We start from the raw sequence: 12,443 nt of genomic DNA on the forward strand, positions 1-12,443 counted from the left end.
GCCCAAGGAAGAAGAAGAACCTGTGAAGCTCCATTGATAGGATTCATTTGTATAATAATGTATAATATAGTATAAATAGTATATAAAGTGTATAAACACCTCTTATACACTATTGTATACAAGGTTGATATATTATTTACAGGTATATGGTGAATTTCTCACATTTTCTTCTTCTTCTTCTTCTCATTCTTCTTATACACCTATATACATAGTGTATCAAGAATATTTTTACTACTGGGATTATACATCTTTATACACTTTTATACAACTATATACATAATGTACCTCTTTGTATAAAAGTGTATAACATTGTATAAAAGTGTATAAGCATCTATGATGAACTTTTTGTACGATTTTCACTTGCAATTCTTGTATAAAACTAGTCCAAATCTCTAGCAAATAACTTCAAACTTTGTATACAACCTACTTAGACTATGAATAATAAGTTCAAACAATACCCACTCCAAATTTCTCACAAAATCATAATCAAAATTTAAGAAGATTAGCATTGAACGAGATGAGATTTTAGGTTTCTTGCGTCTGATTTTGCGTTTTGTAGTTGTGATAGGTATGTATAAACTTGAGAAAAAAAGAGAATAAAAACTCACGGATATTTCACGCCTAAAGATACACAAAATAAAAAATCGAAAAAAACAATTCGGAGAAATATTGATTATGGGAGAAGGCATGAATGAGGTTGACTGAGTGTCTCGATCAATGGTTACACTAAAAATAGGAAGCTGATTTTCGTTTTCATTTTTTGTTTGCATATGATACCTTTAAATTAAATATTTATGGGTGAAAAATGAGGAAAGAGTTACAATATGGTAGGTAGGTGATGAAAAAAAGAGATGAGGTTGTTATAGTTAGAGGGAATGGTAAAAGAAAAGGTCTTATTGATATTTGGCTATACATTTGCAAACTTGTAACTGGGCTAAAATAGTGCAAGGTCTACTTATGAAGTGCATTATTCTGTAATTTTGTCAAAAGAAATTATTATACAGGGTAAAATTATTATATAAAAAAGTAGGGTAAATGATAAAATAAAATTATTTAATAATAATGAAGGGTGAGATTGAGAGAAACAGACAGGTAACGACGCGACCACACCAAATTGGTTGTTACATAAAGTGGCACATTTCGCCGTTATGTAACGACGGATTTAACGATACGATTCAATAAAACTTAAGCAACAATCAAAATACATCGTATTCAAAGTAACAATACGATACCGATGGGTAACAACCATCCAAACAAGCTGTAATGTTACCAAAAAATTAAAAATAAAAGAGTGATATATAATACATCGTAAACCGCAAAGAATATTAATATGACAAAGCATAACTTGAGGGAAGCCTCTGGTGATAGTTAGTTTACAGTAGTTAGTAGTTACAAAGATTAGAAGAAAAAAATGGAAGCATGATATACATATATTCGGCAGAGTGGAATTTTGAAAAGGAATACTTATTGGCAAGCATGCTGCATGCGATATTGATGAACTGAAAGAATTATACTACTAATATTCTTCTTTTGAGGCGATGATTAATGGAGCTCCAATCATTGAAAGTCTACATATTTAAAGATCAAGAAAGATGGGGGATTCAGTGAATAAATTGGAAATCGTGGAAATTAAAAATTAAAAATAGTTACAACTGGCCCTCCATTGTCCTTTTGAAATTGTTAAATATTCAGATAGGAGATTCAGTGAACAACATTGGAAGCCTAAGAAATAGAAAATTGGAAAAGAAGGCATAACTGACCCTCCATTGTCCTCTGAAATAGAAATTTTGTTGAATATTCAGATGGGGAATTTAAGAAACAAATTTAAAATTTTGGAAAAATTCTGATTTGCTAAATAATGGGTCCACATTCTTGAGTTTCAACGGATATCAACAACCATGATGCTGACACAAAACCTTAGTTAGTGAGAATCAGAGATAAGGAAAGAGTAACGCGCCAAATGTATTAAGCTATCCTTTTAACACATTACCTATTTTATAAATAAGAGATTCTAGAATCGTCGGTTCTTTAGAATAAATATTGGGATCACTTTTGAAGTTACTCGATCTGTTCTCAATTCAGCCGTTCATTCAACACTGCTACAATCAGAGCACGCATTCATTGATAGTAATGTTTTTTTCAATCTTTTATTATGGGTTCCAACCATATTGGACTTGGTAGCAGCGGCCTGGTCCAGTGTGAAATGAACTTATAATCATGGAATCAACTTGATCATGAGACAAGTAAAATTACTTTCTTCATTCTAGATTATCATAAATCGTTTATGTGATTCTATTTTTTTTTTTTTGACTTGTTTTAATAAGAATGATATCTTTCTAAATTTGAAAATATTCTAACTAAACTTCACTTTACCTTTGATGATAAATTTTTATAATCGCAAAACTGTTATGATATGTTTAAGATCACGAGTTTCAAAAGTTTTAATTGATGAAGTATATAAATGTGTACGGGTAAAATCAGGGGCAAAATTTTTCCGAATTCCCCGATAAGGAAACAAGAGGGAAGTAGGTTCGACATAACTAAAAACAAGCTCGAAGGACCCCTCGTATCTCGGGAGGAGTGAATGATGTATCTGGGATCGTGCACGACGAAATAATGGACCCGGACCATTTTCGAGACCACGTTAAAAGGAGGAACGGTTAGGCATGACAAGTAGGGAGCCGTAATGTTCGTCCTCAACCGGATATACGGTGCAAATCTCGTCCGATATCAACTGCGGATCGGCATTTATCGGAAGAAGATTTTTACATTATTGAGACTTGTATTAGGACTGAAATTCCCCTACTATATAAAGGGAAGAGTTTCTTTTATTTTGACACACTGTTGACACGCAAACCAAAGCAATAAAATTTCATTTTTGTCTTCTAGCTACTGTTCAAAGTGTTCTTTAGTTATTCTCTTCTACTTTAATCACAACCGAGCTTATATCGACGGTCCGATTGAGGCCGAGTTTCAGTGTTCAATTTAAGATCATCACTACAATTGGTTTGATCGTCCTTTTTTTCTTTAACTTAATCACTTGTTGTTCGTAGATCATTCGTATTGAATTAAATCACATATTCTTTAAATCCTGTGCAAATTTAATTGTTACTCATTTTTAGGATAACCATAAAGAAGAAAGAGAAGTGATTCGGATGACCATTTCTTATTTGCTCTTTCCATTATAAAACCAGACATATATGAAAATAGAGATGTAAGTAGGTTGACATTTTTGTTAGTGATGAAATTTGATATAAATAATTTATACATTTAATCCAACTAGTATAGAATTGAAATGATATATATTGTTTCGTATTTTTATCTCAACTGACATTTTTTTTAGTGCTACTCAAGTGAAAAATACCAAAAAAAAAAAAGTTTGTTGATTCAAGAGGCCAGTTAAACCCTTATTATTAGTTACTACTTTTTTTCTTATACTCCACTAGTTAGTTCATAAGCCAGTTCTATAGGAAAAAGTTCCTTTTAAAAAATTATTATTTTGAGTCTCCATTATTGAAGCATTAATTTGTATAACTGGAAAATACAAATCACTGTGGTATGCCTCGTAATCATCGAAAGGAAAAAGAAGTCATTCAACTTGTAAGGCAGAGTTTAGTATCTTTGAACACTAGATAGAACAGACATACAGTTTAGCTTATGGTAATACGTTTTTAGCAGATTACTCTATGAATATCTGAGTGTGTAAATATTTAAATATATCATCGATCATCAATAAATAGGGATTACATATGTATGTCGATTGTCGACATGAAACAGTGATAGTTGTGCCAATGGTGACGAGTCTTTAATAAGAGGAGATATACAGATTGAAAAGTTCGCAAAGTGTGAAATTTCATTGTTGGGAATGAATTCCGAAAGTTGCATCACAAAATAGAGCAACTTTGGTTATAATTGTCATAAACAGGTTGACATACTGGATAATACTGTACACATGGAGGGTTAATTGGAGGGCAACATTGTAATTTGCACTTGTCTTCTTCTTCCTTCCTCTTCTTTTCTTCTTCTTCCTTTTTCTTCTTTGCTTCTTCTTCCTTCTTCTTCTTTTCTTCGGCCTCTTTGTTAGGAGGTTTCACTTCTTCCACACTCGCAATGCTAGCGCACCTGAATTTCCTCTTTAGGCACTTCATTAGTGCAAAAGAATCAACTCCTTCTCCTATTACCACCAAATGACTTTTTTCCTTGTCTATATTTACCGATGTAACCCCTGCAATTAGTCAATCCACTCAGCTCTCATGCTTTTTTAGGGACTTAGATCGTTGAATCTTCAACCGTGTATGTGAACCAATTTCTTTTTTGATCAGTTCAAAAAAGAATAACCCATTTCTAAACTTGGTAACAATTTAGCTTAAACTTACAATTCTACCCTTAACGAGAAGCTTTTATAACCACACAAATACTCTGGGTCCTTTTTGACTTGTTTAGAACTACAAATTCCAAAAGTCTTGATTTTTTCTTAAATTCCGTGACTGTCAAACAGATTCACTAAATTGGAATGGAGGGTGTACGATCTATGTTCCTTTGGAAAATACTGGTCGGTTAAATTAAATTCGTTGAATATAGGCTCTATCTGCCCGCCTCTGATAGCATTATATTAGAAGAATAAAAAGAGATGTTAGAGAGCAAGTCTTTCTTGTATTTCCTTCGTGTCAAGAGCTCCTTCCTCGAATATCAACGTTCATATATAGGGGGTGAAAAGCAAAGATTTAGAAAAATTTCACACATACCTCGAATTTTTACGGCAATCTGCATTGCCTTTGATCTGCTCTTGTCAGTGCTCAGTGGGAGATCAATCACGATCTTTTTCTGTATAACAAATTGACATTAGATTAGCCAAGAACAGAACAAACGACAAAGAAAGAAATTCGAGATCAGTCTTGTTTCAACTTACCTTCATGCTCAAAGCTATATCTGGAACAATTTCTAGGAGTCAAATGTTACATGATAATGAAGGGAAAATGGGAGGGATAGAAGTACGCCTATATAAAAGATGCTAATGATACAGAAATTTAAGACATGGCTGTGTGTCTTATTTTGACCTACTCAACTCTAACTCGATTCAATACGAACAGAATATATATATATATATATATATATATATATATATATATATATATATATATATATATATATATAAACTAATGTACTAATCATAACCCGAGAAGCCTATTCGCTAAAACAACTACTCTCTTCGTTCTAATTCACGTGACATAGTTTCTAGTACGATGGTCAAACATATCAATTTTCTTTGTGAATTCAGCTATTGGATTTTTAAAATTAACATACAATTTACATATCTAGAAACTATATAAAAAGTATGGTAAGTCGCAATAATTAACAATTCAAAATATTAAATAAATATTTGGAGAAAACGTGATCAAAGAAAGTCTTCTTTTAACTCTCCAATTAATAAATGTATCGCATACAATGAAACGGATTTAGTATCTCATACCACGTTTTTATTAAGAGATTTTTGTGAAAAAGTACCAAATGGGTGTACAGATGCAAATTTATATTCCCAACATATTAATTTGTTAGAACATAAAGAAAGAGAAAAAAAATTGATGTGAAGCTAATCCATCTCAAATATGTACCTTATAAGATATAATATCAGGGAATGATTCTTTACCAATTAACCATAAAGAGAAAACTCAACCTTCTGTTTATTTAATTAAAGACCTAGTAGGAACTCCAAAGTCTTCTCAATTAATATATTAATTTGTTGACAGTGAAGTGGTTCATGTCACATACTTGACAAAGATATGACAACGCCAGTAGCATACCGGTAAGTAGGGGTGTACAAGAAAATTGACAAACTGCATCAAACTAATAATTCGAATTAAATCGTAAAAAATTCAAACTAGTGAATCGATTTGATTTAGTTTGGTATTAAAAATAATTTGATCATAATTAGTTTGGGTTGGTTTTAGCTAAATAATCAAACTGACACCCAACTAACCCGATATAATATGTTATAATTTTAAAAATATTTTGTACATAAAAAGATTTGTTATAATATAATTTATAAATATTTCTTAAACTATTCATAATTTTTATCTTTTACGTATTATTTCAAGCTTGGAATTAGAAATTTTAAATGATCCCATAAGTTTTATAGCCCATAAATGCTAGTAACTTATATAAGCCCAAATCATCACAAAATCAATACTAATGCTAACCAGAAAAATTCAATCTAACACTAGGGATAGCAATAGTATTGGATATCTGTATTTTTTTTTGTTTTGCATTGGTTTAAGCAGTAAAAATACATACCTTAATTTTATTTTTTCTTTTGTGTTTAGTCATGTAATTAATATATAGTATTTATTAGTTGTACTTATTTTAGCACGACTTAGTACTTTTAGATTATTTTTCGAGAATCAATTCGGATTCATGCCAGGGCGATCAATTTGATACACCCAAGTTACACCCTTGTTTAGAGTATAAAGCGGTCGTAGCAAAAATAGTGACCCAAGGAGTTGAGATCGTATCCACAAGGAGTTATAATAAGTTGTTACGATAGATACCCAAGTTATATGACCCAACATATCTTAAATTATCTATCACGGTCCAAAATCCCAACCAATTGGGTTGTGATGGAACTTAACACGCTTGTTAGACAAGCCAACACTTAACAATAAATAAGGAAAGTAGACTAACAGAAAATGACATAATAGCATAGAACAAGAGTAAAACTCTAAAATACATAAATAAGTCCAAAATTAAACGCTGTCTACACAACATCCGAAGATTTGATATCACGGAGTACATGAGCTACTAAAAATACTATACACAATGTCTGCAACGAATACAGTACTGTCTGGCCAAATAAATAGTAATAGGGAAAATGGGAAGAAAAATCTAGGGCCAGCAGACGTTTGTGCAACTCTACCTCGAGGCGTCTATTTGGTAACGGCTAAGCACCTCTTGGAACTCCGCTGGTACCAATGTCCGAATCTGCACAAGAAGTGCAGAAGTATAGCATGAGTACAATCGATAGATATTCTCAATAAGTATCGAGCCTAACCTCGACGAGGTAGTGACGAAGCTTTGACAAGATACTTACCATATAAACATGTACGGTTAATAAACAACAGAAATAGCAATAGAGATAACATTAATAATACGGAATAAAAGGCAGGAACGATAAAAAGATTTCAAAGACATAAGTAATAAACAATTTTCTCGAACAATACAATCAACACCCTCTTCAGCATCTCAAATCAACAGGGAAGAATAATATCCATAATCAGTATACCCAAAGTCCACAAAAAGGCTATATCACAAACAACACCGATATTTCATAACACATACGTTGTGGCGCAAAGCCGATCCAACACACAGAAATATTAATTCACATAGAAACATCCAACAACACAATCCACATGGTGAAATTCATAATAAACTGTCGCGGAGAATAGATAAGTATAATTTACTGAGGAAAAGATGAGCACGAGCAAAGAGTAATGGCAATCCCAAATCCTAAGGCTAATGCAAACAGGGTTAAAAGCGGTAGATAGCCTGGTTCCTATAGGTCGTGGTCTCTCACTCATGTAACTCAATAAGAATCCAAACAAAGTTATTCACGCAAGCAATCAAATGATCACACAATCTTAACATAGCATAGGTAAATAAGGCAGGAAGCAAGTATGGTATGAAACAAGTATAGACATGTTCTAGTAAAGTCATTTATTAAGTAAAAACACTAACAAGTAAAAGCATGTGACAAGTAAAAATTGAATAAAGGCATATTTCAAAAGTAAGAGCATGTACAAATAATGGCATATATCAAGTAAAAGCAGGAAATAACTAAAAACATTTAATAAATAAAAGCATAAAGTCGGTAAAGGCTTGAATAAGCTAGTTCTACCCGCATGTTTTAACCTATAACAACACATATGTGTATAGGGTAAATATGAAAGAGCACGTGGTCATTCAAAGGAAAGATATGTGGAACCCAAGACGGGGATGGACGAAGATCAAACGGAGCTATTCCGCTTGTCACCGGAAGGAATAACGTTCATAAAGGTGTATTAAATGCTCTGCGCCCATTAGCATTTAATAAAGAATATTCTGCAACATTAAGGGTGACAACCCGTTACAAAGAATTTGGCATTTATGTTCACCGTTACATCTTCATCAATGACCCTCATAATTGACATTAAAGGAGGGCACGATCCAAGGACCTCTTTCCCTATAAGCAGCTATAAATCGTGAGCACAATTATAATTGTAGAGGACACAAATTTTCTGGCTAACTTACACTACATTCTATACAGTAGTTAATACAATATTACTTTCTCGCTGATCCCATCATTGTTGTGCCCAGAGACTTTGTTCCCGGAATTGTCATATCTGCTGTTTCATCTACATTTTAAGGCTAAGTATTGTATAATTCTTCAATTATTTTATTATTTCAAGATCACACTTGTCTAGAAACCACATATAAATTCAAATGTGTTGTTTTACGGGTAAACAGTTTGGCGCCTACCGTGGGGCCTAGACAGCCGTGCAATTAAGTTGATCCTTGCCTTTTTTACTAACGTGCTTTGATTGTTTTGTCTTAGAAAAAATCATTAAAAAAAGGTAGATAACACCGTTAACAACACGTACAACCCTGAAATTCAAGGGGATCAGCCTCATTTCGAGGATTCAATCATTGACACCCACAACGAGGGAAATGATGCCATGCCGGTGCATGACAGGCAGTACCCTCGACAGGTTCGGGAGACAATTCCCGATGATGAGGAGCATGTCGTTGATGCGGTAAGGGTCCTGCAAGAGCAACAGGCGCTGTCGGGGGCTTCGAATAATACAAACAGGCAAGATCCAATTCCTCCAAGTGTTCCCGCAAGCCAAACGATGCAGAGAGTCGACAACAACACTCCCAGGGGTGAAGTTGGCTCTGACGAGGCTCGGGGAAGCGGATCCAGTCTCAACAGCAAGAACGACCCGTTCAAAAATGAACTTTTATGATTTATGAAGGAAGTAAATGCCCGCATAGACCAAATCCCGGGTGCGCCACCAATATTGAAAGGCCCGGACTCAAAGAAGTATACTAAATTTCCGTACAAGCCGAGCGCAGCACCAGAACTAATCCCGAAGCGGTTCAAAATGCCAAAAATGCCAAAGTATAACGGTACTTCAGACACACAGGAGCATATTACCACCTACACAATAGTGGTAAAAGTAAATGATTTAGCTCCTCACGAAATTGAATCTGTGTTGCTAAAGAAATTTTGAGAAGCTCTCACGAGGGAAGCCCTAACGCGGTATTCGTTATTACCCGAGCATTCCATAGATTCCTTTGAGATGCTCGCAGATTCTTTCATCAAGACTCACGCCCGGGCCAGAAAAGTACAAGCCTGAAAGGCCGATATATTTAAGATCGCACAGGGTGAATCCGCATTGCTACGAGAGTTTGTTACCCAATTCTAGAAAGAAAGACCAATTCTAGAAAGAAAGAATGTTTCTCCCGGCTGTCCCGGATGAATGGGCATCTGAAGCATTCACCAAAGAATTGAATCGAGAAGCTCAGACACTTCCGGGAAGCTAAAGGAAAGCCCGCTCGAGTTTCAAGCAACAACTTGGCAGATGTTCACAACCGGTACGAGTAAAAAATAAGGATCAAAGATGATCAGGTTGGCTTTCCATCATCGACCAAAGGACGAGAGAAGAACGGAGAAAAATCAAAAGATGATTACGATGAAGAAAGACGAACTGTGAGGGGCCGGTTTTTGCCCTACGAGCGAGTCGTGGCAGAGGCTTCCGGATAGCGGACAAGTTCACCATTGACGGAAGGACCAATCGTGGCCGGAACAACAGATCGATGCAGGATAAAGAAACGTCAGGATCACGGGAGCCTTCTTACCCCAAGTAAACGGAATATAATTTCATCATCAGTATAGTGGAGTTGGTGTCAACCATGAGAAACATAAAAGAGGCATGATTCCCGAGACCTATGAGATCCGATTCCAGCTAGAGGGATCCCAACTTATAGGGTGAATACCATGGGACGAACGGCCACCGAACAGGGGACTGCCGACACCTACAGGAGGAAGTGGCAACAACATTGAAGAGTAGTCACCTCAGAGAATTCTTGAGTGACCGAGCTAAGAACAATTATGGTCATAACAGAGACAACACAAAACCTTCGAAAGCAGGAGAAGAACCCCCACGCCAAACGATCAATATGATCTTTAGAGGGAATGAGATTAACAGGGTTACCTTTTCAGCGGCAAAAAAGACGAAAGTATCAATAATTCATAGCAAAAGACTCCAGGAAGACGATACCACTTTCACGAAAGAGGACGCAGATGGATTGCTGTTACCACACAACGATGCACTGGTAATTTCTTTAAATGTGTTAGATTTTAAGATTAAACGTGTTGTAGTGGATCCAGGAAGTTCAGCTAATATCATACAATAGAGAGTATTGGAGCAAGCTGAACTCACCAAAAGCATTATTGTGGCAACAAAGCTCCTCGCTGGATTCAACCTCGCGAGCGTGATGACCCCGGGAGAGATTTTTCTGCTCACGAATGCTGAAGGAGTAATGAAAACAACTCTCTTCGAAGTTTTAGACGGTGACATGGGATACAATATCATCCTGGGAAGGCCATGGCTACACGAGATGAAAGTTGTGCCCTCGATATATCACCAATTGTTGAAGTTTCCAAAACCCGAAGGAATCAAGCAGATAAGGAACCAGCAGCAAAAGAGATGAATGCAATTTCGGTCTCCAGTAGCAAAGGAAAGGAACACGCGGCATAGCAATTACAGAAACCGGTACTTACCACCGAACCAGAGAAAATTTACCTAGGGATAGAGGAGTCGGAACAGTATCAGGTGTCAAGACATTTCCAAGTTCTAGAAGAGACGGACGCAACAAAGTCCATGGCAGAAGAGTTGGAGCAAGTTGCGTTGTTCGAAGAATTCTTAGAAAGGAAATTCCATTTGGGAACAAGACTACACCCGGAGCTCATGTATGATTTTATTGAATTTCTTAAAATTAACACCAATTGCTTTGCATGGTCGCACGAGGATATGAGAGGTATCCCGATGGAGGTAGCCGTGAACAAGTTAAGCTTGGATCCAAACATACCTCCGGTAAGACAAAAGAAGCACCCTATTGCCGAAGCCAGGAATAAATTCGTAAAAGAAGAGGTAACCTATTTACTCAATATTGGTTCGATCCGAGAGGTAAGATATCCGAACTGACTAGCTAACATAGTAGTAGTTCCTAAGAAGAACAATAAATTTCGCATGTGTGTAGATTATAAAGACCTTAATAAGGCATGCCTGAAAAAATCGTTCCCACAGCCAAATATTGATCAAATGATTGATGCCACGTCCGGGCACGAGTTAATGAGTTTCCTTGATGCTTATTCGTGGTACAATGAAATCAAGATGAGCCTGCAAGATCAGGAACAAACTTCGTTTATAATGAATTTTGGTACATATTGTTACAATGTGGTGCCCTTCGGGTTGAAAAATGCCGGAGCCACTTATCAGCGGCTCATAAATAAGATGTTTGAAAAGCAAATAGGAAAGACTATGGAATTTTATATAGAAGATATGCTCGTTAAGTCTTTGAATGTAGGTGACCACCTTAAACATCTGCAAGAAACCTTCGATATCCTGAGAAAGCATAATATGAAGCTCAATCCCGAGAAAAGCGCTTTCGGGGTTAGCTTTGGTAAGTTTCTGGGGTTTCTGGTTTTGCAAAGGGGAATTGAGATAAACCCCGACAAAATCAAGGCCATAGAAGATATCTTGCATCAGTTGTCAAACGTAAAGGAAGTCAAAAGGCTCACAGGGAGATTAGCAGCTTTGAGCATGTTCATTTCCATGTCGTTAGAAAAATGTTATCGCTTCCTCGCACTGCTCAAAAAGAAAAATAATTTCGAATGGACACCGAAGTGCCAGCAAGCCTTGAGGGATTTGAAAAGGTACTTGTCAAGCCCTCCATTGCTCTCAAAACTAAAAGAAGGTGAAACATTGTTGGTCTACCTTGCGGTTTTGGAAGTTGCGATAAGTGCGGTTTTAGTCCGAGAGGATGAAGGTACGAAATCTCCCATTTATTACGTTACCAAAATTTTAACAGGAACAGAAACTCATTACCCACATTTGGAAAAATTGGCCTTAGCTCTCGTAGTTGCCACTCGAAAGCTGAGGCCCTACTTCCAATGCCACCCGATAGCTGTGGTGACTACTTTCCCTTTGCGGAACATCCTCCATAAACCCGAGCTCTCGGGTAGATTGGCCAAATGGACCGTCAAAATGAGTGAATTCGACATAGAATATAAACTGAGGACTGTAATTAAGTCGCAAATCTTGGCTGACTTCGTGACCGATTTCTGTCACGACCCCGGTTCGCTCTCCGTGAACCATCATGACGGCACCTAGTCTCTACGACTAGGTAAG

The 12,443-nt window shown here is 36.1% G+C and overlaps 2 protein-coding genes across 2 annotated transcripts; one reads left to right on the plus strand and one right to left on the minus strand.

Annotated features, from left to right (window-relative positions):
• Positions 1 to 3,695: 3,695 nt before the first annotated feature.
• Positions 3,696 to 5,076, minus strand: LOC109206750 (heavy metal-associated isoprenylated plant protein 47-like). The gene is made up of 3 exons (XM_019369609.1): positions 4,910 to 5,076; positions 4,746 to 4,824; positions 3,696 to 4,225 (listed from the first exon to the last, which is right to left on the minus strand). Exons 1-3 carry the CDS (start codon positions 4,913 to 4,915, stop codon positions 3,885 to 3,887), a joined length of 426 nt encoding a protein of 141 aa, XP_019225154.1. The 5' UTR covers positions 4,916 to 5,076; the 3' UTR covers positions 3,696 to 3,884.
• A 3,920-nt stretch (positions 5,077 to 8,996) lies between these two features.
• On the plus strand, positions 8,997 to 10,743 carry LOC109206746. Its single transcript, XM_019369604.1, has 3 exons — positions 8,997 to 9,200; positions 10,018 to 10,365; positions 10,447 to 10,743. The coding sequence occupies exons 1-3, from the start codon at positions 8,997 to 8,999 to the stop codon at positions 10,741 to 10,743; spliced, it is 849 nt and encodes a 282-aa protein (XP_019225149.1).
• The last annotated feature ends 1,700 nt before the right edge of the window (positions 10,744 to 12,443 follow it).

Source organism: Nicotiana attenuata, unplaced genomic scaffold (genome assembly GCF_001879085.1).
Source record: "Nicotiana attenuata strain UT unplaced genomic scaffold, NIATTr2, whole genome shotgun sequence".
NCBI lineage: Eukaryota > Viridiplantae > Streptophyta > Magnoliopsida > Solanales > Solanaceae > Nicotiana > Nicotiana attenuata.

Excerpts from the sequence above, each read along its gene's own strand:
- LOC109206750 (XM_019369609.1), bottom strand. Across the intron at positions 4,226-4,745 it reads GATTGCCGTAAAAATTCGAG|GGGTTACATCGGTAAATATA; the intron begins GTATGTGTGAAA and ends GACTAATTGCAG.
- LOC109206746 (XM_019369604.1), top strand. The coding sequence starts at position 8,997 with ATGAAGGAAGTAAATGCCCGCATAGACCAAATCCCGGGTGCGCCACCA. Across the intron at positions 9,201-10,017 it reads TTACCACCTACACAATAGTG|GGTGAATACCATGGGACGAA; the intron begins GTAAAAGTAAAT and ends CCCAACTTATAG. Across the intron at positions 10,366-10,446 it reads TACCACACAACGATGCACTG|AGAGTATTGGAGCAAGCTGA; the intron begins GTAATTTCTTTA and ends ATCATACAATAG.